Source organism: Phalaenopsis equestris, unplaced genomic scaffold (assembly GCF_001263595.1).
Source record: "Phalaenopsis equestris unplaced genomic scaffold, ASM126359v1 Scaffold000694, whole genome shotgun sequence".
Lineage (NCBI taxonomy): Eukaryota > Viridiplantae > Streptophyta > Magnoliopsida > Asparagales > Orchidaceae > Phalaenopsis > Phalaenopsis equestris.
Window position 1 is genome coordinate 43751 of NW_018165134.1, and position 27758 is coordinate 71508.

The following is a 27758-nucleotide window of genomic DNA, read 5'->3' on the forward strand; positions in this document are numbered from 1 at the left end:
TGCCATTTGAATTATCACAAATATCAGTTCAAAAGTGTTGGCTTCAACAGTAGGGTAATTGATACTACAATGGATCTCTTCAACCGATGGGTTGGTGCAATCCCTAAGGATTTTCATGATGGAATCTTGAGGGTTAGCCATTTCTATAGGTTTGTTGGTGGACAATTGTGCTCTCCTGAGACATCTATACATGCGATCAATCTCAGGGTCAAAAGGGGCGAGGTGAGCCTTAGATCCCTTATTTATATAAAAGGATAGACTGAACAGACTCTATGCAACAACCAATCAAAACGATCTGCACCAGTCAGTCAACAAGCACACATGCAAAGCACACAATAGATGCAAAATATAATCAATCAACAAATAATTACTTCTGGTTTTTGGCTTTTTTATTTTTTTTAGCTTTTTATTTTTAGCACATGCAAGAAAATACAAGAATAATACAAATAAAACAAATATAAATTAATTAGAAAAAATAGAAATTGATAAAGAAGTTGAACTATAGTTCTCCTAAACTCAAAAATTTTTTTAACGCCTTTCCTCTACAATGATGCCAAAAAATTGACAAGCCAAAATTTATCATGAAGTAAATCAGTTTCTCCCACAATATTGCATTTCAATCCCATGAGGAAAGGGATAAGAACTATTCTGATATGCAAAGCTCAAGTTTACTAAATGATTAATCCTAGTTTAGCATAATCACAAACATAAGATGACTTTCTAAAATCCTAGCAAAAAAAAAAAAAAGAAAAAGAAAAAGAAAAAGAGGTTGGAAAACTAGAAATCATCGGTAGAGTAATCTTATTGTTCATCAAGGGATAAGAGGCTTGCGACTATGTGATTTAGGTAATGTGGTGGTTCGTGGTCTTTTTAGATTTTCTTTTACGTGATAATTATCAATAGGAATAAAAAATCCTCTCTATGTTATGTCTAGATCAAAAAAAGGCTAGAATCCATGAAGTTAAGACTTCCTCAATCCTCATGACATACCGCAGATTTGTTTTGATCCCCTTTTTAGGCTTTAAAACCCAAATAGAATATGTCTATTCTTACCCACTTTTTATAGTTAACTACTTCGTTCCTCCACACAACGGGCGAGAATCACATATCACTAAACATGTTAATATTCTAATTGGTCATATCAGGAGTAAATTAAATTCTGTGGTTAACACAACTACTATAAACCTTGATTCCTCGAGACAATAGTACTGGAAAATAAATCATCTGAGAAAATCACATCTCATGAATCACTGAGTCGTGAAAAGAAATTTAGCCACGCAAAATAGAAAAAAACACAGAAAAAACATTCCATCAAAATTATTGTTGCACGTAAAACTGAAAGAGAAAAAATTACAAAACAATTTGTTTCCACTTCTACGGGAGCAAATCCCTTTCTTATAAAATAACCTCTCAAAACATGTAAGAAAATACAAAAAAAAAAGGTAAGGAAAATCCTTTGGAACTCAATCTCAGGAGAGGAAGAGAAAACTTAAGGAAGAAGTTCTCCAAAACCCTCACTTTTGCTCTCCAGTAGTCTTGACATCTCTCATCATCCTTTAGATTCCCTAAAAGTGCATTTTTATAGCCAAATCTATGAATTTGGCAAGAAAAACTATTTCTAAACTAGATTCCTGCTCCATTGTTGTGGTAATGTTGAATTGCAGCGCAGTCATGCCAGACTTCTGGAACAATCGGCGTGGTCATGCCTGATCCTGACGTGGTCTCGCCGACCCTCTAAAATGTTGGCATGGTCACACCCATTTATTATGTGGTCACGTCGCTAGTGAGGATATGGTGGTGTGGCCGTGCCTCTTTCAAACGTGGTCATTCCGCTTGTGGTCACTTTTTTCTTAGTTTTTCCCATCCCAAAATGCTCATATTCATCACCTGTAACCTATACAACATCAACAAAAACCTTCCACAAGTGTAAAATCTAAAAATTATTTTTACTTATTTATCATGATTTTACCTATTTGTCTGGTCGGTTTTGGCATGATTGCTTGTATGGCTTCCTTGATTGGACAAGTGTCTTCGCCGTACTCTTCCCTTCTTGACCTAAGATCAATGCTAACATATTTTTTATGTATAAAAACTAAAATTACTTTCAGTGCTTTCAAATTTATGTTATTTTCTTAGAAATAAAAAAATAAAATACTAAAAAATTATAGTAAATAAATATGATTTAAAAATACAAAAATAACAAAAAGATAAAATTGATCTAAAATAAGCACCATTTGGGAACTGGTTTTTTTTCTTATGTTGGGTCATCAAAACATCTTTATCAAGCACAAATCTTGTTGTACAGTTTTATAAATGATTTTTTAAATGCAAATGTAAAAGCATATGGGCCTCGATTTTGGCAAACTTAGATTCAAAATGACCATCTCAAAAAGACAACTCTAATGATACCAAATTTGGTTCAATCCATGTCCAATTGAATGGTCAAATAAACTTTCAAATTTGACATATTTATAGTCAAATTGAATATCTAGACGAGAAGAATCCAATGAGCCTAAGATTGCTAATTTTTTGGGTCATTTAGGTGCTCAAATCATTAAAGAATCATCTATGATCAAGGAAATCAATAGTGATTTTCTGATTAAGTGGTTAAGAAAGTTATGCATCAAAAGACCAAAATGTCTCTCCCGAAGGACTATAAATAGACCCCCTCTCTTCACTTCAGAGGGATGAAGAGAAGAAGTTGATTTCAGAGTCTGTTGGGGAGAGAAGAACCAGTGAGTAACCATCAGCCTTCGCAACCACTAACCACCTCGCGTCGGTCACCATCCGTTGGCCACTACCGATCGACCATTGACAGTTGTCCAACGTCGACCATCGTTCATTGGCCACCATCGGCCACTGCCCATCAACCACCGTCGATCGCTACCAATCCCCACCTCCTGTTTTTGCCGACTGCTGGCAACTGACAACCACTGTTTTCAATTATTATAGTCAAAATACATATGTTGTATCTATCACTTGTATTTTATTTGTGTTGTTTAAAAATAAGCATAATTTTTAGCGTAAGATTGTAAACGCGTTCTCCTTAACAAGAGAGAAGGGTGTATCCTTGACTTATAATCACATAGTGGATTACTTTAATTGAGTTAGACCATATAATTTATTCTCTTCAAGGATTTTTTTTCACATATAAAATCTTAGTGTTTTCCCTTCTTAACTACATTTGTGATGGATCTTTGCATAACACTAAGATGCCAAAATATTAACTTTATCGTTGTGAATTTTCAGTCATGCAACACTTTTATTTCTATTTTACATTTTTAATTTGAATTAAATCAAAATTGATTGTGTTAACTGTTTTTAAAGACACTCAAAATATCTTTTAGATTTTTTTGTGCCTTTTTAAAAAAGGTAATTTGTTTCTAAAATTTAAAATAAAAACATGTTTATATTACATTAATCAATTTGGTTTTCAAAAACAAAAGCAAAGAATAAAATTGACAAAAAAAAAGCCTTAGGTTATTTATTTACCTTTTAAACTTCTGTATATGGTGATGACTTCAATTAAAAATAAAAGAAATAAAAAAAAATTGATAATAAAAGAAATTTTGGAGAGGATGGCATTAAAATTAGGAAAACGATAAAGTTTGGCATATGGCCTAATAGGCTCAAACGTCGCTCGAACATTTTTTTTTTTTTTATCATCAATACCCCTATTAAGCGACAAACAAAAAAATATTTTTATTTAATGCAACTATAGTGTTTAAGAGAACTTCTCATATATCATATAACCTCTTTAAATAGCACAAGCTTTTTAAAAGCTATACATCAACATATATCATATAGCCTCTCAAACTTCTGATCATAAGTCTTAGATTTATATTTTTCCAATTAAAAAAAATAAAACAAAGAGTTCAAATTATCTGCCATCAATTTTGTATGGTCAGAGGAGCTCTACCAATCTCGAAGTAGGGCCTGCCCCTAAGAGAAAATAATCATTCTCATATCTACATATGAAGAGTGAAAGTAATCATTATATTGTACATGTTTGCCGATTTGTGTCTCTTTAAATAGCACAATATAGAATAATTTGGCTAATTTTTTATACTCGCAAAATATAGCAATATTGGATAAAATTTCATTTCAAACTCCATACCATCATCATCAATCCATCTTTAATACCATGGATGCATAATGATAGCTTGTTTGACATACATCATATAGTCTCTCAAGCTTCTAAGCAAAAGTTGTACATTGTTATATTTTCCAATTTAAAAAATACCAAGGACTTCAAATTCTCTTCCATCAATTTTTTATGGTCAGAGGAGCTCTACAATCTTGAAGGGCTGGCACCGGAGTTTCATGGGTTCCCAAACATTGTTTTCCCTCTACACCAATGGCCTTCAACAACTCTTCAAAACCCGGAGTTCTTAACTCCTCGATACATGCCAAACTCGGCACATTAATTGCTCTTTTTGGTGTCAAATAAGGTTCTTTGTCCACCTGATTTTCAAAAGAAAACAAAAATAGTGAGAAACAAATCCTTCAATAGCAAAGTAAAAGACAAAAGTTTGATTAGGCTACCCCAAAATATTTACCATGTAGTCTTTCTCCAAACAACTCTCTACATTTTCTGTGATCTTCATCGTTCTGTCATGATGACCAATTTGTAGTTCTCTCAACTCCGCCAAACATGGAACAATTAAGGAATCAATGCTTTCACTTGTTTTATGGTCAAGCTTCAATGAACCTACATGTAGAGCATGTTAATAATAACCAACCTATCATTGAAAGCTACAATTCAAGAATAAAGGAACTTACCATCAATAGATGATTGAAAACCCTTGCATTCAATATCAAGATTTTCTAGAGCAGCAGTCATGGAAGCAGACGATTCAGAGTGTATCACATCATTTGCTTCTATTCCACTCCTGCAAAAATTTAGAAGCTTGATAATAATAATAATAATAAAAGTGAATTTTTTTCGAACACATTTTTTCTCGGATGTGTGTCAAGATGGAATACTTGAGGAGGAATTCCATTGATGATTTATTGTTCTGTCCAATAGTTAGCAAAGAACTGTGTGCAACCTCCCACTGCTGCAAACCTGACATTGCTATTGATTTGCTGCATTTTCAAGCAAAATTTTAGAATTTAGCCAAGTGGTTATATAATTCTTAAGGAATTATGGTGAAATCACACCAACCAATTCTGGAGGACTTCTTCTATGGTAATTTTTTCCGTCTCGGCTGTGCTCGTATCTGCACGATATTTTTTTTCGGTTTCTTCCATATAGATGGTCCACTGTTCCTTCATGTGGTGAGTAAAATCTTGTGTTGAAGAAACTTGTGTCTGTAAGGCACTAGTTCTTTCAACATCCATCGATTGGATAGCAAAAATTGCTTCTTGAACCTATATGAGTAATCAATCAAAAAAAATTGTAAGTTATAAATTCAGTACTTTCAACATTCTACATGCCAAAACATATTGCTTAATAATAATTTGTGCCTTACAAAGAGTAAAAATTCAAGGCAAAGGATAAATAATAAAAACATCGATAATGCATTTGTGGCCAACTAGTTGTTTGCATTTATGGCAAATAATTAAGACCAACATAAAACTGGATTGCAAACAGTTCTAAAAGAACAATTGAGAATTTCTATATAGTTATGTGCTTAAAATTAGTAGAATTAAACATCGAGAACATGATACTGAATTGTGAAAGGTTAAAAATTTTGGATCTATCATACCAAATAAATTGGTCTTAATTATTTTCCATAGATGCAACCTACTAGCCCGCAAATGCATTATCGATGTTTTTATTATTTATCTTTCTCTAGGAACGTTTAGGTGCTAAATTTTAGTAGAATTAAATATTGAGTACATGATACTGAAGTGTGATAAATAAAAAACTTTAGATCTATTATTAAAAAGAATTTTGTCATTGATGAAGTGCACAACAATTACGAAGCAAAAAGAGAATGCCATATAAAGACTACAAAACTATTCTATAAAAATGTTGTTTGAGTAGCAATACGACATGGATTTATTATAGGAAGGAAATAACCATTTTGAGGGCTATGAAAGATATTATAGGATAAGCTTATGGAAAACTGAGGAAGAAGTGAAGTATAGTTTTATTGAAAAACTACATAAATAACACATTAAAATAATAAGGCATGGACAAACATAATAGGTGGTCGAAGATACTCTATTAAATAAGCTGACAATAATTAACATGGTATATGCTTCACAATGAAAAATGGTGAATGGAAGAAAACTTAAAAGTAAGTTATGAAAAAGGATTTATTAAAATACAAATGCCATCCTAAATAACAACAACAATCAAACTTGAATCTGGGAATCTTCAATAAATAATCATAAATAAATGGTATAAGACTAATATAATAACTTAGATGATATTGATATGATCACTGTCGACTTTTGTAATAATGATCAGCTGGAATAAAAAAAAATTTCAAGTAATTGTTATGAAGTACGAGTTCACTATTAATGGCTTCACATATTGAGTAGAATGTGACTTATTTTCCAAACACTATTTTGTATAGATTAGTGAGCACATTCTAAGTTTGTATCAAATATTTATTAATTTGTCTGAAAATATCATGCAATTTCTTGTGTGTGTGAGTGAGAGAGAGAGAGCGAGAGCCAAAGAGCAACGTACAACTTTAGCACAACACTGAGCTGAAAAACCTAAGTAATGAGTCTGGCTTTACACACTTTACAAGTTCCTACTAAATGTTGTTTGTGATGGCATGTTTATTTGAAAGTCTGGCTTTACACACTTTAGTCGGACTTTGTTTGCTTCATCATTCTCTTGAATTAATTATGATTTTATTAATGCTCTATTCAAATGTTATCATTATTACTATATCTATTATTCTGGATAAGTTGATTCATCACATATTAGCTCTTATATATATAAAAATCAATAATGACCATTTAAGTCAAGACAGTCAAAACAGAACTTTTAGTAATTCAACGACTCAATTAGCCTTGAGTAGGGATCCTACATGAATTAAGATTCTAAATACAAATAGTTATGCAATTAAATCTAGTTATTAAATTACATGTAAACATACACACACATAGATATATATATATATATATATATATATATATAATTTAAACCCAAAATAGCATGTCATCTTAGATAATTTGCATCATCACACGTTAAGATTTTGAAAAATGTCATTATAATAGGCATAATTTTTTGGAGTTTATACCAATAGTAATGTTTGTTTTGATGGAAAAAATGACATTTGTGGTCATTCAGTTGAGTGTTTTTTGGATATCACCTGTTATTAAGTTATTAATATTGATTTCGTGTTATGGTATTTAAAGTTGTTTGTGTTTAATGGATAGTAACTGCTGCATTATGAGGTTCTATTCAAACATATATGGAGAAATAACAAGTTTGCCAACTTCACGACGATAGGTCTGAAAAAAAATCAAGCCAATTTATCTTTCCAATTGATGTAATCATGTAAATAGGAGCTCGATTACCAGTTTTTTCTTTCTTGCATTTGAACTTGCTATCATTTCTTCAATCTTCATGAGAAATTGCTTTTCCTCATTAGCTGCACATTCCTGCGGGCATGATATAAAATTTAACAAAATGTCAGCAACACATATTATCTTCTGTTATGTAAGAGAAAACCGAAGGGATCCACCTCAAATTTCTTTTCAAGCTCATACAATTGTATGCTTCGAATATTTCCTGATTCCTTCACAATCTTGCTAACTTTAGCTGCATGAACTTCTAAATCATTGAAGAAACTAGCAATTGACTTAGAGATAGATCTGGTAGCTTCCACAGTTCTCAGATGACCCTATTGATAAGAACTCTAAAGAAAGTTACAAACCAGAAGGAAGAGAAAAATGGTAGTTATCAGCAATGGCTACCGACCGACCTCATGTTGCTGCATTGTGAAAGAGACTAATTTGTATTCCATCATAGATATGCCACTTTTAAGCTCATTAAGCAACTGATTTCCCTCTTGGGATATATTTTTGAGACACTGTCATGTGGAGAGGGAAGTCAGAACCAATTTTTGACAAAAGCCTATGAAAATATATAGGATTACTTACATCTTCCAGCCCAGAATAATGCATTGATATTTGCGAGTTGAGTTTTCCAAAGGTTGACTCTGATTTTTCCTTAAGTTCACCTACAACTCCATCCATGCTTCTTATACCATTATTATACACATCTTTCAATCTTTCTAGCCACTCATGGAGTTCTTTTGTGGTCTAAATAGTTATATTAGAAAAGAAATTGTACATAAAATTTGCAAATTCATGAAAGCAGAGCAAACTCATTGGGCATCATCTGTTTAACAAACCTTAGTCTTAGCAGAAATAAATGACCGCACTTCCTCTTCCACTTGTTTGAGAAAGTTCCCTTGTTGTGTCAAAGATGAAGAGACAGTGCTGTGCAAAAGACCCAGCTGCTCATTCAGATGGGAAATAAATCTTTGCAGCATAATTTTGTTTCCATCTTCAATCTTGTTTTTCCTTTCTGAAGATCAATCCACGGATATGAGCATGTCAGAGAAGAAGAAAACAGGACCTTACTACTACTTATATTTTTACAAACAAACTTAATGAGAAATACCACCAACCGATTCTAGAAAACAGTCCAGAAATATCTGTTACTGCACTATCAAGTTCAGATCGAAGCTCAAGAGCATTTTCAAGAAGCACCTTTTCTGAGAAACGAGAGAAGGTTCATGCCATACATTTCAATATCAATATTGTGCCAAAATTCATACAACTACTTTTTAAGGTACTCCAAAGATATATTTGCCTACCAGACTTTAAAATTTTAGAAATGAGATAATCTTTTTCTTTAATAGCTAGATTTGCTTGTTTATAGCGTTGCTCTAGATCAGCGAAGGAGTGTTCCTTTTCATTTAGTTGTCTCTACATAAAAATAAATTTAGAAAAAAAAACCATAAAAGGGTTAGTCTTTTTGCAATTTTGAGTTAATGTCCACAAAAATTATGAACTTGGAAGACTTGTTCCATGCCTGCGTTTTTTCCAGCATATCACTGAGATCTGCATGCTGTAACTTTTGAGATTTGCAAATATCTTGTAGCCCAGCGAATTCCTGTTTTCAACCAAGTCCTTTGACTCAAAATTTAGAAATGATTAACGGCTAGAAATTTAAAATTACTGAATTGATACCTTATCTTTTAATTCCAGTTCTGCTTTCAAACATTCCAATTTCTCTGACATTGACTGCAATGCAGAAAAATTCATCATCCATCTTAGCAGTAATAATCATACCTCATTTAAATTATATAAATGCAATACCAAATCATCAAAAGTTATTCAGACAACAGAATTAACCTTTTTTAAAGCTTCATCTTGCATGAAGCAGTCTTTTGGAATGTATATGCCATTTTTTTCTCTTGCAGCATATAATTCTGTAAAATTATAATATAAAATAAACAAGCCCATCCAGTTTGCAACCATTACAAACAAAAAATGAGAAGCAGTTCCTGTATTGTATATGGTAATGTTACATAAAAGTACAGATTTTGCTCTTTTTCAAATATTCATAACTCTCCTAAAAAATTTAAAATCATTGAATTTTTGCAGTAAAGTTTAATGAGAAATGGGGGGTTGAGGGGAGAAACCTTGTTTAAGGCGGTCAATCTCAGAGTACAAATCCTTGATAAGTGTAGATTTCATCATCTTTTGATTGACCTGGATTAAAAAAAGGAAATTATAAGCACTAAATCATATTAAATCTATGGAATTAACTTTAAATCTACCTCTGGCTTGTTCTTTATGTTTTTGGCACGATGTGCATAATCCAAAGTATTCAATGTTTCTTCCAAGCAATGAATGGAAGGCGATATAGTAGCAACAATGCAAGTCTTTGTTTTTCCTCCCAACGAATCTCTCAGAAGCCTTGTTAATTTGCTATCTCTGAAGAAAAAAAAATTTTGAGCACATAACATAACAAACTCTAAAAAACATGAAGTTAAGAAAAGAAGGTATAATAACCTATACGGAACATGGCCTGAGTGGTCAACAAGAGCATTAATAACCCGACCAAGTGTAAGCAAGCTTTTGTTAATTTCCCCAGCTTCCCTTGCTCTATTCTGCAATATGGAATCCATAACCAGTGAAATTAGCAAATAATTCTGTTAGAACTGTGCTTTTCTCAGTTAAAATAGCTGATGAATTACTCACATCTCTAGCACCAGACCTCAAAATGTTTTCAGAACCTGCTAGATCAACAAGATTAAGTTTCCCACATTTGATCATCTCCTCACCCTCTGGAGTCATATGAATTGTTATTGAAAAAATTGAATGTGACCGGCTACTTTGCTTGTTGAGCAATGTTTCTGCAGTACGCCTCTTTGAAGAACCTTTTTCTAGTATTCTATAGATTTCACCAGCAGTTGTAACTATCTCCTCTTCCAGGCCCCTCACTAAAACTCCTTTCTTTCCATCTTCCATTAGAGCAATTGGTTTCTTGGACTTGTCCTCTAACAGCCTGAGCTCTTCGGGAGCCAAAAGATCTGTGATTTCCTCATTATACAGCTCAAGAAATGTAACTTTCATACTGTATTCTGCATTCTGAGCCTCAAGCTTATCAAAGATTTGTCGAACAGACCTCGGGATGATACCAGCATCATTTGGAAATTCTCCATTCTTTATATATATTGTTATTAAAAAAACATCATACAGTTATTAATTATAATGAAAAATAACTAATACAAGCATAAAGGTAAATTTAACCTTTGCGTTGACTGCTCCTCCTTCCATAGTGTAAGTTTTTCCAGTACCAGTCTGACCGTATGCAAATATCGTACAGTTATAACCCTCAAGAACTTCTCTCACAATAGGGGAGACTGCTTGCTCAAACAAATCATTTTGCAGGGATGATGGACCAAAGACCTATAAGATTAAACTAAAAGTTTACATCACTGGAAAAAAATTAATTTTTTTCTTAAAAAACTTGAGCACTGGATATCTAACCTTGTCAAAGGTAAAGGTCTTATCAATCTGCTTGTTGGCTATGTTCTGAACAGCAGAAACTTCTCTCCGCTGCTCGTTGCAGGATACCACCACCGGCGTATTGAATCTCATCTCATCCTCACTCAAAGGTCTAAAACAGTTCAAAATACTAAATTTCATGAAAAAGATGACGTTTTTGGGGATTTGAAGTCCTTACCGGCATCGGACGATGACTTGAATGTTGACCCCCTTGTCTTCGTCATGCTTGCTGTTAGAATTACTGCTGCTATCATTCGATCCTTTGCTAGACCTATGGTTGGATCGAGGAGTCAGCGATGGTGAAATTGTTACAAATGCTCCTTTCCTCTGAGAATTATCCATTACAAAAGTACTGGGAGAAGGGTAGGCAAACATATGGTGAATTCGGAATCTGCCTGCGATGATCTAAACCACGAACCCAATAAACAAAGAGAGTTTTTTAGTTTCTTGAACACTAGCCCAGTGATTGATTAGGTGTCAATCTTCCGGAGACAAAACAAGAACACAAAATTAACCAGAAGAATGAGATACAAAATCCTTCTGAAGTTTTAGTAAACGTTGAAAAAATGAGAAATGCCAAGTAACTGAAGAAAGAATGATGAAAATAAAAGGAAACTGAGAGATCTACGATCGAGTGGGGAGAGAAGACGAATCAATCCAATACTGGCGAAGTCTTCGAAGTGAAAGGACGCGAAAAAGTTGCCGCTTTTGCTCTTGTTTCGAATGCAATTGGAATTTATTGGCGAATTTACGTTTTTTGCGAAGATAACAAAGGTTGATTAATTTGTGCGGATGTGAGATGAGAGAGTAAGTATATGGGAAAAGGCGAGAGGGAATCACTAGCCGTTACGAGTGGGATTTGAACATTGAAGGCAGTCCGGCATACCTATTATATTCAAAATTTAGATCATTTTTTATTTTGAGGAAGTTCATTTAAATATGTTGAATTTAGATTTGTCCGTGAACTACACCTAAGGACTAAGAAAATAAGAAGAGATATAAGAGGCGTGTGAACAGTAAAAAAGTCATATTAATAATATATTATTCATAAAATGATCTTTTTATTTATACAAGAAATGATACAATATGATGATGTTATATTCTTGCTTGTGTTTTAAAAAGGGTATGTAGACAATATTCTTGGTATTTTATTTGTATGAGCTGATCGTTTGGCTGCTCTTTTGGTCTGCCAACTAAGCTTAATTGAATTTGGATCAACAGAGTCAATTAGGTCGACTGAGATCCCCTCAATAAGATGAGATTAGCTCGGTTAGCTGAATTTGATCGGTATGAGTGGGTCAGTTGCTATGGTTTGGTAGTCAATCCTTAAACCCTGATGAAGGATGTTTCTGGGTGGTTCAAGATGCTAAAGATTCAAATCTTTCTAGGATTAACACTCCTATGATAATCGACTTGGATGTCCTTTTACCTCATTTTGTCTGAATAGCTGTTATTGTATCCTCTGATCGTCTTTAGACTCTCTCACAGTTTGATCGGCTAGGGCCTTTCTGGCTTTTGGCTCGGGCAGCCTCACTCGATCGAACAAGTGGGCCACATGATCTTCTATTGGCAGACTCTCCGTCATTGTACTGTTCTTTTCTTGAACAATAGACCTTCTCAAGATCAATACTGACACATTTTTTATGTACATAATTTAATTCTCTTTTTCTTTTACTTCTTGAAAGTGACATTATGATAAAAGTTAGAAAATTTAACGAAAAAAGTATATCACATTTATTATTAATAATAAATTTAATAATTGAATTCCGTTTATTTCTTTATTTTTACCTTTATAAATAAGGCGTGACAGACTCTTTACCTCTACAGCCCTTCTCGTTTAAATCTATCAGCTTCTGACCATTATAATGGATAATGTGTTGAATCTCCTGGGGGATAACCCCAACAATGATCTATTTTGTGTTGTCTTCAAGAGGCCGAATGAGCGGTATCGCCCAGAAGGTGAAAAGAATTGTTAAAAAGAATAAAAATGTTACGTTGATGGATCAAGCTACGATCGTCTGATTCGTTCTTAGTCACTAAGTAGAGGAATTTTTCAGGCGACCGACCTGGCTATCAATCTGATCCATCACCTCAACTTTTATTATAGCACAAGACAAATTGATTGAATGGGTTGTGCAAGAAACTGCTAGTGCTCTGCCATTACATGGTGAGGGCACTGCATCGATATTAGTGTCTGAGTTGGATTGACTCCTCAATATGAGGAGTCTTGGTCTTATTTGTTTGATTTGCATATCTTATGAAGTGCCTTCCCTTTACATTGTCCCTTGGTGCAACTGACCCGACTCTAATAGACTCAAATGATAACTCTCTCTTAAATGTGGATGAGAATTCGATCGCAGTGTCAGCAGCTGCTGCATAGGCACCAGTTGAGGGTGGTCGATTCTCGGGCAATGATGGTGTGATTGATTGCCTCGTCAATCCTCTCGAAACCCATTGGAAAGAAACTAATGGATGTTGGATGTCTCCCAAATTGTTGGTACATCGTTTGGACAAGATCGAGAATTTTTTCACTTGGTTGGCCATAATCCATCAAGACAAGGAGATACACATTACTTGTTAGTGTGGAGAAAGTGAAGAGAACGAAGGAGGAGATTACTACTTGTCACTAGGAACTGTTGAACATCCAAGGGAGATCCCTCATAATCCACACTAAGTCAAGATAGATCGTATAAAGCAATTTAAGTTTGGGTGAGAAATTTTGCTTAAAAGACTCCTTCGACTAGAGTATATATCAGTTGAATGAACCCTTGAAAATATCTCTCCGCTGGCTAGTTCTCAAGCTATTCATGTAATCTTTAATGATTATTTTTTGAATTAAATATATTTTTTTGTCTCGTTTATTGTGTTGATATGATCCTTCTTTCGACGCATTTTTCATATTAATGTAGAATTCTCTTTTTACACCTGTGTGATGATCCCTCTTCTTTTATTTACCTATGTATAAGAGTGAGGGGTTTGATGATGTTATGCTTTTATTATTTATTTTTCTCCTCGCTTCTTTTCATCCTTCAATTTTTTCACTTTACGTTATGATTGATGACTTTGAAGTATTCTCCAAAGGCCTTTAAAATAATCGTATGGAATGGTCGGTCAGGGATAACTCTAGATAATGTGAATTGGTTGAAAGAGACATATGTCTTTAATCACTTATGAATTGGGTCACTGGCAAGAACGACCGAGCGACCACTCTATGATGCATATTTTTATGAATTATAAATGTTTTTCAATACCACAACTCACAAGGTAGCTACACTAAAAAATATGCAAATTAATCACAATAAAATTTACTTTAGTATAACAAGTTTTCTTCTTTAAAATATCTAAAGGTGTCACTCCTAGTGAATTAAGGTGTACTTTCAGTTTCAAATAGTCACTAGGTTGCAAATGCAAGTATATATATCGCTCAAATAATAAAGAGCTATAATGGAGTCTTAAGTATTGATTTCACATGGAGATAAAAAATTGTTAGGAAAAACACGCAAAAGCATAGTATTTAAACTATAGAAAACTTAAGTAAGAAAACAGGTCAAAATTTGTTTAATGCAACTAAAGAAACTAAGTTTGATACACAAATATCTAAACTTCAAAGCTAAATTTACAAAAACTAAACTAGGTTTTGTGACAAAGAGTTCAGATTTAAGAAAACAGCCTTCCTCTTATAACGAGATTATAGTTAGTGAATTATTAAATTGAAAAAAAATGTATTGTGTCAAATAGGAGCAAATATATTCTTTATCATTTTTACAAGCGATAAAAAATATTGGTTAATCTAGTGTTTAGTCCCTAAATCTGCGGTTAGGCTAGGAAGATACTGGCTCTCACTCTAGAGTTTCCACATTTCCCTCGCCGGAGGAGTATCATCTCGCTTTAGTTTCCAAATTTTTGGGCCAAATTGAAGATTTTAGTCTGTCACCCTAAAACCTTCAATTTTACGCTTATCAATGAATATTTCCCTACTTATTTGCACTCAACCCTATAGACTACATTCTCATCCATGAAATCAAATGTGATTCTTTCTTTATTGTGGAAAGCATGACCCTCTCGGATCGTATGTTTTACAACAAATTTTAACAATTGAATTGGTCAGATCAAAAATTAAATGAAATTCGAAGTTCGAATCATCACAAATATGAAATTAAAATTTTGCACAACAATCTTGATTCTTCACATGACCAATTTGTCTTTGTAGGGAGAGAAGAAAAAGGAAATCTACTCAGAATTCAGGAGAAAGATACATAGATTTTATATATAAGAACAAGTTTACAAAACAAGAAAGAAAAGTAAAACAACATAACTCGATTTCTTCCCAAGTAAATCCATTGAAGTTTCTTTAAATCCATTCCTCTCTTTACAATAACACTCAAATCTCTCTTAGAAATGTAAGTAAGAAAAAATCTCTAACTTTTCCTCTCCTCTTCCAACTCTTAGAGACACTTGCCACACTCTCCTACACTTTGCTACTCATGCCCTACACACTCTGACATACAACACACACACAATTCTAACATAAAAGCACTCTTTTATAATGTGGGAATGAATTTCCTAAGAGTCTTTATAGGAATCTCTTCAAAATCCGTCCAAATTCAATGCATTTGTGAAAATAAACGTCTTTGGCATGAGTCTTTATAGGAATCTCTTCAAAATCCGTCCAAAATCAATGCATTTGTGAAAATAAACGTCTTTGGCACGTAGGCGTCGTCTTCTTTGGATTCTGGCGCTTAGGCACCAGTTTAATTTTTTGAAAACGCCACTTTTGACGCCAAATTTTGTACTTTTTACATCCTTTAAGCTCCAAATGCCTAGACTTAGTATACCTGTAATAAAACATGAAAATCTGTAATAAAACATGAAAACCTGTAATAAAACATGAAAATATCTTTCTTTAAATTGCAATATCACCAAATATAAGCCTTAAATATATATGAAAAATTGAATATTTTTTGCTGTATCAAATCCCCCAAACTTAATTGTTATTTGTCCTTAAGTAACTCTTTTATTACATAAAAAACGCGACTTAAGGTTGTGAGCATCATTTAAAACTTCTATAGTTTTTGTTCTATAGAGACAATAGTAAGACTTTAGAAAAATTTATGTAGTCCACCTTCTTTTGTTTCTTTTTTAGTTGAATTCGATTTTTTGCTTATGACTGCTATATTTTTTTGTTTGGGTTGTTGTTCTTACAACAGATATTATATTTCACTTGGTTGATGCAACAATTGGTATTGACCACTTGGTTGAGGTTAATTCTTCTTGGCTGAAAATGTTATGTTTTAGCATGCCATTGAAAATGATGTTCCCTTTGCTGAGTTTTTCTGTACTTGAATCCATTTTATAATGAGGCCCAACTTGAACTTATTTTTGATGAAAGTGATGAACTTTCTTTTGAGCTTATTTGCCACCTTATTTTGTGTGGAATGAAATGATTTGGTAATTGTGGAACTGTTGTGTATCGGTCGTGGTCTTCTTTATCTACAAGATTCACTAAACAGAATAGTTCTACATCATTGTTGGCATCGAACATCGTCTTCTTTTTCTACACAACAATTCACTACACATAATAGTTCATTGCAATCTAAAAGCAAGCAATATTTTGCTTGATAGCAACATGAACCCAAACATTACATAATTTTGCTCTGCAAAACTATTTCATGTGGATGAAACAGAAAAATATTTTAAGTCAAATTGTCGGTATGGGCACATCTTATGTGCATACCCATACAGAGTGGTTTTTTACTGAAATGGGTGTGGAAACAAGGGTATTAAGTGGGTTTTTTTCTTTATTTGTCTATTCACATTAGTTTGGTATTTCTCCAATTCATTAATCATTAATTCATCACTTTCTTGTTCCATTGAATGGGATAGTGCACCAACATTTCTTTAACCGCAAAACTTCTAAGATAAAAAATATTTTTGCATACATATGTTGTATGCCAACTTTCTGTGGTTTTTGCGAGCAATAAAACATGCTTTCTTTTTGTATGACTGTGCTATTTATGTTAAGTTTTGTATCAAATTTTATTTTATTTTAACGGTAAAACACCTCATTATATCGGTATATTGTTTATATATCATCTTTGCTATATTTTCACGCAACATTTAAGTTTTACACACTGAAATTGTAAATTTAAATGAAGTTGTGTCTATTATAGTCAAAACTAGAATGCATATAACCATAATCCGTTAGAAATTATGTGCCATCAAGTCATATGATGTCTACTCTAGTAAAAACTAGCATCTTCTTAAAGATTGATTGCAAATTAAGGACTATCCATCCAAAGAAAGATATAGCTGAAATATATCATGATATGTCTAAAAAGGTAAGCACAATATCCGTACAAAAAATCAAATTTGTCCCATGACTTTTGTATGCAGTTCATTGAATCAAAGAGCATCACATTTATCTAATTTAGCTCTTCGATTATACCAAATTGATCCCAAATATTCCTGTAGGTACTAAGCTGATTAAGCCTTTGATGTGAATGATTACAGGCAATTGCTAACTTATGTGGATAACAATGAATCCTTGGCAAAAACAGATCTAGATATCATATCTGGACCAAAACCCACAGATTTCGGAGAAAAATTTGCGTACGTAAGACGTACACAGCACTGCGTATGTCAGGGAGGTTATTCAGAGGGTATTGGGGGGTTATATCAGCGTTATACCCCCTGTAACCTCCCTTTAACCTACAAATATATGAAAACAGATGCACGAAACTTAATAGAAGGTACAAGTAGGTTACAGAGGGTATAACGTGGATATAACCCTTCAATATCTTCTGAATAACCTCCCTGGAGATATAACCCTTCAATATCTTCTGAATAACCTCCCTGGCGAACGCAGCGTTGCGTACGTCTTACGTACGCAAATTTTTCTCCTGAGTTGGTGGCAATCATTTTGTTGAGAGACAAGAATTTGAATGGAGCTTGGATTGAAGTTTCGAACTTTCTTGTGAGGGAAGAGTTGCTGTTGACTGGTTGGAGTTGAAGATGACATTAATGTACCCATTGGCTTTTAGTTGGAGAATGTAGATCTTTTCAACTATGGCTCTGATATTACGAAGAAATAGAGAAGCAGACAACAGGAAGGAAATAAAGGAACTACACATAGAGTTGGGAAGAGGATGAAAAAAAAATAAATATATTGAAATGTACTTCATTCAGCCCAAATACTTCTTGTGCAGCAGGTCTTTATGTATACTAAGTTAATATCAAGCATGCATAATCTTATTTATAGATACATGTCATTTTAATATCGTTGTATATAACTAGAAGGATTAAAAATTATAGGTCTAGACAAGAGTAGCGCTCCGTCAACTTAAATTATCAAAAACAGTTTTTTTTTAGATACCACACAATTCTTATGTATTTACTGATGAGGTTCAGTAGCAGCACAGGAAGTCATTCGTGTTTATATCGCACAGGTAAGTCCAGAAACTCTACAGCATCAAACTCAATTTTAGGTGGATATATACTACTAAAATATATTAAAATAGGATAAATATATTTTGTATTTTAATATAATAAATTAACCTATTGTAAAATAAATGAAAATTTTTAATTCAAGGGATACTTTAATTTAGAAGACTGCCCTATATGCATTAAGAAAGAGCATGCATAATCTTATTATTGAAGTTTTTTTGAAAAGTTTGGAAAAATAATTTATATATTATTTTATGGGGTTTTTAGATACGGAGGCCACCAAACTCTTATATTTACAAAAGACGACCCTGAAACTCATTTTTGACATACGAAGGGTCTGGGGCAGCTGCAGCTTATTGAATAATCTGCTAATAAGCTGATTAAAAATAATCTGCTGATAAGTTAGGTGCAGTGGTTATTATAATTTATTTATTTTTTGTTTAAAAAGTCAAACTGTTGCCAGAAAACTGTCATCGCATCTAGATGGATGCGGTGTGAAAACACTGCTTTCTGCATTTTCAAAACACATAAGCTGCCTAAACGCAGTTTACCCATCAAAGAGGTCAAGTATGCTTTCAAAACGCCACGACACCAAATAAACTGCCCAAGTCTCTGTTACGCCTCGTCTCCCTCTTTCTCCCTCATTTCAGAGCAAGTGGGCACATGCCTATAATGCACTGGGCAGGATTGTTGGAGGGTGGGGCCCAATTTCAGGGACGTGAATTGAGTGCGGAATCTATCTCTTTACAGAGCGGCAAGCCGAAAGACGAGTTGTCTAAGAAAAAGGCGGAGATGGGAAAGGGAGGGACGGATAGAGGGCGGAGGGAGGAGTTAGCGAGGCGGAGGGAGATGAGATGACGAAAAGGAGAGGAGTCTCTTGCAATGACATTATCTTGGCGGCCCACGGAGAGGTCCATGATTGGAGTGTTTAGCTATTTTGGGTCAAGTGTTCAAGCTGGTCAGAGGGAAGGAGAAAAATTATTGCATATTCAACGTATGTAAAATTGCACGCGGTCCTCCAACTAAAATTCTTTCTATCCCAGAAAGTGTATGACAGTAGGCTCAATTTTAAAAATTTAAAAATTTTTAAAATAAATATTAATTAGGTGGAGTTTTTGGAATGAGAGTCTGGGGACCTCCTACTTTGATTTATTATTTATGAAAATTAATATGTACAAACAAAATAAGTCCACACAAATTTTAAAGAGATCCATTGATCCCAAGGGAAATGACGTACAAGTAGGGGTGCACCGGGTAAAACCCAAGTGTCTACCTTTGATCGACTGACACATGCTAGCCAGGTGATAACACCTAAGGATCTATCTTTCAACTGCCTGGCTCTTACTAGCAAGGCAAAATGCAACCTACACAACTAGATACTATTGACAACTGGCTCAAAGGATACCCCGACCAAACTCCCGCACAACTGCTCAATGACATTCCTCAATTGGACTAGACAGACATCAACAGCAGCTTGAACTTGTTGTGGATATTTGATATCCTTCCGTCGACTGCCCAGAATGATGTTCGCCTGGATTATGTCTGGCTGGGTGCCTTTTTAGGCTTCCTTCTGGGCCTACTAATGTATACTACCTAAAGTACCCCCTGCAATCGCTATTTTGCTACGGACACAAAATGTAATCTCGAGGTCCCCTTATATATAAATAGGGAGCTCATCTTATGAAAAACGTTATGTAATTTCACTGTTCATTAATGTTCCCTCTTTGTTTTTCTCTCCTCTTTTATGTTCTATTCCTTGGATGTGTCTCTCAGATAGTTTCAAATTTAACATTCTATAAAGTGTTGTGAGCATAGAGCCATGCCATAAAGAAGAAGAGAAGCACAATGACAAGAAGAAAACCATTAGAGAGACATAGTGACTATAGGATGAACCAGAGAATTCATGGAGGAGTACATGCAATGAGAAATAAAAGAGCTAAGGAGCTAGATATCAAATTAGGTGTTGGAACAAATTGCAGAGGTCCTTATAGTTGTTACATCTTTAGGAGGAGAACACACTTCTCATTGGCAGATTCCTTGTAGAGAAGTGACGTTGGTGCACACCTATAGAAGGTTGAACCATGGCCTGAAGAGGGGCAGAGATTCACAATACTAGGAAAGTGTGGGATCTATACATATAGAAGGACAATGATTTGGGCGTACTAAGACCCCATGGAAACCAAAGAATGTGTTCTCCCTCGAGATATTGGGAGCTGAACCCCTAGAGAAGTTTAAACTCCCAACGTTAGAATCTTACAAAGGTCAATCAGATCCCAATGGCCACCTTTATTCATTCAAGTCATTAATGTGCTTGTTAAAGGTCTCCTACGCATTCAAATACAAGTTGTTTTTAACTACCCTTAGACCATCACTCTGAGGTGGTTCAACTCATTGTCGGTCGAGGTTATTACTTGTTTCTCCAATTTCAAAATACTTTTCTTGGTGCAGTTTGCGAGAGCCTAGAGGCAAAAAATAAGGGCATTGTCCTTGTGACAGCTCAAACAAGGACCGAACAAAAGCCCACTTTCGTTCATTCTATCATTCCAGTGAGAGATGCTGGAGGTGACGGAGTTGTGATCGAACATGAAACAGGCAGTCTTGACCCAAGGTTTGAGGTCTGAGAGGTTTCGTTTTCACCTCAGCGTGGAATAACACGGAGTTTGGCTGAATTGTTGGAGATGACCAATAAGTATATTAACGCCTATGAGAACTTCGTTAATGTCAAACCATTAGATCGCTGCTCCCAGAAAAGACCCTAACAAATTAGTGGGTGGAAGAAGAAGGAAAATTCACGAACAATCCCCAACATGATGAAGACTTGCTACCTCGTGATAATAGAGGGACTGGCTGGGACAACAACCAAAGAGGTCAGGCGAGGAGCCACGACCAACAACCGACCTAGTATTATGTGAGACAGACTCAACACAACAAGAGGCTCATTCAAAACTATGACCAACAATCATATTAAAATTTATGACACTAGATTAGCGGATTATCATTTTAGTGTGGTATGGAGATTCAACACATACTCTGAAATGAAAGAAAATAATTAATGATGACACCAGAAGTTTTTACGTGGAAAACCCAGAAAAGAAAAAAATCATGGTGCGTGACCCAACTGAAGAGTTCCACTATAAAAAAGATGATTACAATTGCAACCACTTGTTTCACGTGGTGGTCGACGATAATTTGATGTAATCAATGGTGGTTTGTGGTGGTTGACGACGGTTGACGTTGGTCGACAACGGCAGGACTGATGTTGGACTTCAGTTTGTTCTCACAGCTTCAAGTTCCTTCTCAAGCCTCAAGCTCTCTTTCGGATTCAAGTTCTCTCTTCGGGCATAGATTTCTCCTAGGGCTTCAAGTTCTCTCCCCCCTCATGAAAGTGATGGGCCTCTATTTATAGAGTTTCAGGTGAAATTAATGTAATAAAATGAACCATTTTGATCAGATGACCCAGAGAACTCCCCTCGATCAGTTGGAGTTTGATGGACATTTGAGTGTCTTAATATTGTTAGAATTCAGCAATCTTGGACTCGTTGGATTTATTATGTCAAGATATTTGATGCGCCTATAAGCTCATAAAATTCATCATATATTTGACCTTTCAAATATAGTTTAATGGTTTGATCGAGGCGCGTTCTGGCTCCGATTTTTTGTATCATTGGGTCCATCTCGTTGAGCCGATTTTACTATAATTTTGTTGGAATTGAAACTCCAGATTACTTTTATTTAAAATTTGAACATTCTTTGCTCAAAAAATTACCTCAATATACGCACCGCAATCAGGAATTTTTTTGATCGTGTGTCAATATCCTACAGCGTGAGATTTGAAACCTTATTCTAGTAAACAACGATAAAACTATATAATAAAGTTAGCCGATGCTCATCCGTAATCATCTCTTGTAACAACAAATAAAAAAATAATCAAATAAATAATCAGCCAATAAAATATAGAAGAAAATAATATTTTTTTGAAAAAAGAATTTACAAACCTCGTAATTCTTATGTACTTAACATCTCTAACAAACAAAGTGTCTGTTTGATATTTACATTTTAAATATTTTAGTAACATAAACACATGAATAATATTGCATATTACACTTCTAAAAAAATATAGGTGATATTATTTTTGATATGTTGTTTAAGATTCGACTTCTATGCATGTAAATATGAATATTTATGTGCTAGACATGTCAACACAAAAAAATAATGTGGCATGTATGCAAAAGCCTTTATTTTTAGCTCAACAACGTGCGGTCCACCAACAATGGAGTGCACAGAATGAATGAGGTCAAATTTTCGATCCCTCTTCTGTTGCTTCGCCAATCCCAGCCGTAACCGAGGCCAAATAAGTCAAAAATGAAATTAAGAATTAGACAAATCATTCGGCGGTCTAAAAAGGAAATGCAGATAAAATATCGGCCTAAAATATGATTTTTTTCTTAAATTAACCGGAAATAATCTTAATTATATTAGGTAAACCGTCTTCAGAATCACTCAATTCCCATAATTATCAACGTCAATTTTAATGCGCAGGCGTGATTCATTCAAATTCCCCATTTAGAAGGTTCGTCATTCTATAAACAGAGCAGAAAGTGATCAGTCTCCTGTGCTTCTAGCGCAGAGAGGAAGAAGAAGAAGGAAGATGAAGAAGATTCAGAAAACAATGAACTTTCTGCCGTTTCTTCTCATCTCAGCCTTCTATTTTCTTCAATGCCCGGCTTTTGCTGCTCAAAAGGTTCGCCTTTATTTCACTTTTCCAATCTGTTCATCAAAAAGTTCTCATCTTTTTCAAAGCAGTCACTTTGAATCTGTGATTCATTTCTCCTCTGTTCTTCTCTTTTGTTACAGTCCTATGTTGTTTACCTCGGAGCCCAATCCGACTTTGCAGCAGAATTCTCTGCTGATGCTAATGAAATCGTGACACAATCCCACTTTGAGCTCTTGGAATCATTCCTTCAGAGGTGCAGAAACGGCATGAAATATAATGCTTTATTTATTTATTTGCTTATGGAAATTTTTTGAATATAAGTAATTGAGGATTAATGCAGCAAGGAGAAGGCCAGGGATGCAATCTTCTACTCTTACACAAGATGCATCAATGGCTTCGCAGCAATCCTGGAGGAGGAAGATGCTCTGGAGATCTCAAGTGAGAGGAATTCTCTCTTACTTCCACATTTTCTGAAAGATTTATGTCGTTTATTTTCTGAATTGTATTAATTATATTTATTGATGGTGTGTCAATATCCTACAGCGTGAGATTTGAAACCTTATTCTAGTAAACAACGATAAAACTATATAATAAAGTTAGCCGATGCTCATCCGTAATCATCTCTTGTAACAACAAATAAAAAAATAATCAAATAAATAATCAGCCAATAAAATATAGAAGAAAATAATATTTTTTTGAAAAAAGAATTTACAAACCTCGTAATTCTTATGTACTTAACATCTCTAACAAACAAAGTGTCTGTTTGATATTTACATTTTAAATATTTTAGTAACATAAACACATGAATAATATTGCATATTACACTTCTAAAAAAATATAGGTGATATTATTTTTGATATGTTGTTTAAGATTCGACTTCTATGCATGTAAATATGAATATTTATGTGCTAGACATGTCAACACAAAAAAATAATGTGGCATGTATGCAAAAGCCTTTATTTTTAGCTCAACAACGTGCGGTCCACCAACAATGGAGTGCACAGAATGAATGACAATGGCGCGCACAGAATGAATGAGGTCAAATTTTCGATCCCTCTTCTGTTGCTTCGCCAATCCCAGCCGTAACCGAGGCCAAATAAGTCAAAAATGAAATTAAGAATTAGACAAATCATTCGGCGGTCTAAAAGGAAATGCAGATAAAATATCGGCCTAAAATATGATTTTTTTCTTAAATTAACCGGAAATAATCTTAATTATATTAGGTAAACCGTCTTCAGAATCACTCAATTCCCATAATTATCAACGTCAATTTTAATGCGCAGGCGTGATTCATTCAAATTCCCCATTTAGAAGGTTCGTCATTCTATAAACAGAGCAGAAAGTGATCAGTCTCCTGTGCTTCTAGCGCAGAGAGGAAGAAGAAGAAGGAAGATGAAGAAGATTCAGAAAACAATGAACTTTCTGCCGTTTCTTCTCATCTCAGCCTTCTATTTTCTTCAATGCCCGGCTTTTGCTGCTCAAAAGGTTCGCCTTTATTTCACTTTTCCAATCTGTTCATCAAAAAGTTCTCATCTTTTTCAAAGCAGTCACTTTGAATCTGTGATTCATTTCTCCTCTGTTCTTCTCTTTTGTTACAGTCCTATGTTGTTTACCTCGGAGCCCAATCCGACTTCACAGCAGAATTCTCTGCTGATGCTAATGAAATCGTGACACAATCCCACTATGAGCTCTTGGAATCATTCCTTCAGAGGTGCAGAAACGGCATGAAATATAATGCTTTATTTATTTATTTGCTTATGGAAATTTTTTGAATATAAGTAATTGAGGATTAATGCAGCAAGGAGAAGGCCAGGGATGCAATCTTCTACTCTTACACAAGATGCATCAATGGCTTCGCAGCAATCCTGGAGGAGGAAGATGCTCTGGAGATCTCAAGTGAGAGGAATTCTCTCTTACTTCCACATTTTCTGAAAGATTTATGTCGTTTATTTTCTGAATTGTATTAATTATATTTATTCAGAGCATCCCGGAGTTGTTTCTGTTTTTGAGAACAGAGGGCACAAGCTCCACACAACTCGGTCATGGCAGTTCCTTGGCCTGGAGAGAGACGGCATTGTCCCGAAGCAATCTCTGTGGAGAAAAGCTAGATTTGGGGAAGATGTAATTATCGCTAATCTTGATACTGGTATGACATGAATCATTGCTAAGCTTTTCGCAGCAATCATGATTCCATCTCTTTACTTCTTCAGAATCCTAACGTTATTTTCTTAAAAAAAAAAGGATTTTTACAATAAAACCACCTAATTCTTATGTATTTGCATCTCTAATACTGAAAATTTCTGTATTTATATTTATAAAATAGTGATAGCGAAAAAGAAGTACCGCACATCCGATCATTAAAAAAAGGCTTTTTTTTTATCTTTTTGATGTTCTACGCGTCTAGATGTTTGACTTTTGGGATTGACTGATTGCTGACAAAAAAAATATTTGAATGATATATTTGCGATTCTAATTCGGTTTTGCTGTTCATTGCGGTATCCACTCATTGGGTGGGGAGGTCAAAGCAAACTTTCTCACGTTAGTTGTTTATACTTCTGAAAAAATCTATTTCATATAGATACCGTATTCAGAGATATATGTTGTGTCTGTTCTTTACCGTCTATTACAGTAAATTTTTTTTTAAAAAAAGTTCAAAATAAAGCTCATCTTCATATATCTTTGTTGTGATGTATGGTAGAGATCAGACCCCATATACATCTCTGCATACGGTATCCGTATGGAATAATTTTTCAAATTTTACCGAGCCAATTTTTTCGTCCACAAATTTCCTCTTACACTCGAAATATAATTTACTATACAATTAGCTTTTTTTTTTTTTTAAATTCTGGTTCAAATATTAAAATAGATATAAAATTTTAACTCGTATTTTTCGTTTTGTTAATGAATGATTTGTTATATGGGTGTGTATGAATGTATGCATGAACAAGGATGAAAAAAATATGCATGAGCTTATTTAATAAGGGACAAAAACAAATCTTCAAAAGAATGATAAAGAAGAAGAAATCAAAGTAGAGAGGAAATAAATTCAAACAAAAATTGTTCCAAATAGCTCTTTATTTTAGATTTTAAAATTGAGTAGTTATCTATCTACCTCCTCAACATACATTTTTTAAACCCTTATTATGTCATGCATATTGAGCATCCTTATAAACTAATATACTTCAATCTATTTACTTTGTTGATTTTTAAAAGCCTTTTATAGTAGAGGAGGAGATCACCAAAATACAACTTGCTAAAATTTAGTAGGTTGGTGTACGTTTTGGCGTCGGCCGGCAATAGACAACAACATTTGTCAAGCATTGGAACCATCCTTTATTAGATAATATGAAAAATAAAGATGTGCATACATGCCCCTCAATTCTTACATGCATATCATCTATGTATGCCCCACAATTCCTATGTATGTACAAATCTAACTTCAATTTTCTTACATGCATGTCACTTTCATTGTTTTTAGTTAAAATGATTGCATTTTTTTTATTTGATATGAAAATTTTGGTTGTTATGGATGTAAAAGGAAAAATCTAAGTGTTAGATATTTAAATTCTTAAGGATTGTGTGATGCTACGTATGCAAAGGAAAAAATATTAGATCGGAACTCCTATCGTAGAGCTACGTTCGAAGTTCACTGATATACAGACACGTAGCTTCAAGGAAACGAGCGCGCTTTCCTGTGATCCGGTCCGGCAACGCAGGAGAATATTTCTCCTGTATTTTTTTGCGTTATTCGGGCGTTGTTGTGGTGATATTGATATGTTATTGTGTTATTATAGTACCGGGAATATTTTCATTACACAATAACACATGAATACCACCAGAATAACACCTGCATAACGTGGAATAACACGGGAGGATTATTCCCCAGCGCTAAAACAATTTTTTTTTAATTTTCTATCACCTCAACGTGTCGTCATTTCATTAGACTCCGAACGTTGCTCTACGTTAAAAGTCCTAATGTAATATTTTTCTCGTACGGAAAACACCCCTATTTAAAAATCTATCTAGAAGTAAAGTATTGTAAGGTATGAAGGCTTTGGTTTAGTCAACAAATTCCAACAGCAATTAAAATTCTGAGTTGGATTATTTCGACTTCCCCAGTTGTTGATGCACACTATTATACAAAATTACAAAAATTAAATAGCGGCAAACCAGGCTGCGTTGTGTCCCCATCTGGTTTTTTTTAAATTAGAAATTCAGCCCTTATTAATTGATTATTTTACATATCTACTGCTTCAAGGGGGTAGAATTGGTATTCCGTTTTCCTCATATTAGCAAACTTTATCCACTCTTATATCATTATCATTGATTAAAAAGTTAAACAATGTTCTTAATTTAGATTATTGTCCCTGCTACAGTCCTCTTACCAATCAACATGAATTCTACAGGAATAATTCATCTGTGTTATTTGTAAAAATAGAAGTGTTATTTGAGTATTATATAATGTTATTCGATTATTTTGCAATGTTATCAGAATATTCCCCCGCGTACTTGATTTGTGGCTGAAGAGTTATTAGAATATTCTCCCAGGTTGCTTGATTTGGGACTGCGTTATTCCAATAAAATAGTGAAAATTGAAATAACA

At 34.2% G+C, this 27758-nt stretch overlaps 2 protein-coding genes and 1 pseudogene across 2 annotated transcripts; 2 read left to right on the forward strand and 1 right to left on the reverse strand.

Moving 5' to 3' along the window:
• Nucleotides 1-4074: 4074 nt before the first annotated feature.
• Nucleotides 4075-11798, reverse strand: LOC110030293 (kinesin-like protein KIN-5A). The gene is made up of 23 exons (XM_020732936.1): nucleotides 11627-11798; nucleotides 11177-11403; nucleotides 10981-11110; nucleotides 10741-10899; nucleotides 10189-10653; nucleotides 10000-10097; nucleotides 9765-9921; nucleotides 9627-9696; nucleotides 9337-9413; nucleotides 9172-9225; nucleotides 9014-9094; nucleotides 8796-8907; nucleotides 8607-8693; nucleotides 8328-8503; nucleotides 8074-8235; nucleotides 7896-8003; nucleotides 7656-7814; nucleotides 7489-7572; nucleotides 5168-5373; nucleotides 4987-5088; nucleotides 4783-4892; nucleotides 4560-4711; nucleotides 4075-4464 (listed from the first exon to the last, which is right to left on the reverse strand). Exons 2-23 carry the CDS (start codon nucleotides 11371-11373, stop codon nucleotides 4267-4269), a joined length of 3144 nt encoding a protein of 1047 aa, XP_020588595.1. The 5' UTR covers nucleotides 11374-11403; nucleotides 11627-11798; the 3' UTR covers nucleotides 4075-4266.
• Nucleotides 11799-22962: 11164 nt separating this feature from the next.
• On the forward strand, nucleotides 22963-23703 carry LOC110030287 (subtilisin-like protease Glyma18g48580). The gene is made up of 4 exons (XM_020732929.1): nucleotides 22963-23182; nucleotides 23296-23408; nucleotides 23496-23593; nucleotides 23699-23703. The coding sequence occupies exons 1-4, from the start codon at nucleotides 23090-23092 to the stop codon at nucleotides 23701-23703; spliced, it is 309 nt and encodes a 102-aa protein (XP_020588588.1). The 5' UTR covers nucleotides 22963-23089.
• A 717-nt stretch (nucleotides 23704-24420) lies between these two features.
• The window catches only part of LOC110030291, an 8446-nt pseudogene continuing 5108 nt past the window's right edge, over nucleotides 24421-27758 (forward strand).

Bases quoted from the DNA above. Each gene is read 5' to 3' on its own strand.
- LOC110030287 (XM_020732929.1), top strand. From the start codon at position 23,090: ATGAAGAAGATTCAGAAAACAATGAACTTTCTGCCGTTTCTTCTCATC. The intron at 23,183-23,295 runs GTTCGCCTTTAT...CTTTTGTTACAG, and splicing joins CGGCTTTTGCTGCTCAAAAG to TCCTATGTTGTTTACCTCGG. The intron at 23,409-23,495 runs GTGCAGAAACGG...GGATTAATGCAG, and splicing joins TTGGAATCATTCCTTCAGAG to CAAGGAGAAGGCCAGGGATG.
- LOC110030293 (XM_020732936.1), bottom strand. From the start codon at position 11,373: ATGTTTGCCTACCCTTCTCCCAGTACTTTTGTAATGGATAATTCTCAG. The intron at 9,095-9,171 runs GTATCAATTCAG...GGTTGAAAACAG, and splicing joins AACTGGAATTAAAAGATAAG to GAATTCGCTGGGCTACAAGA. The intron at 4,712-4,782 runs GTAAGTTCCTTT...CTCTACATGTAG, and splicing joins TTTTCAATCATCTATTGATG to GTTCATTGAAGCTTGACCAT.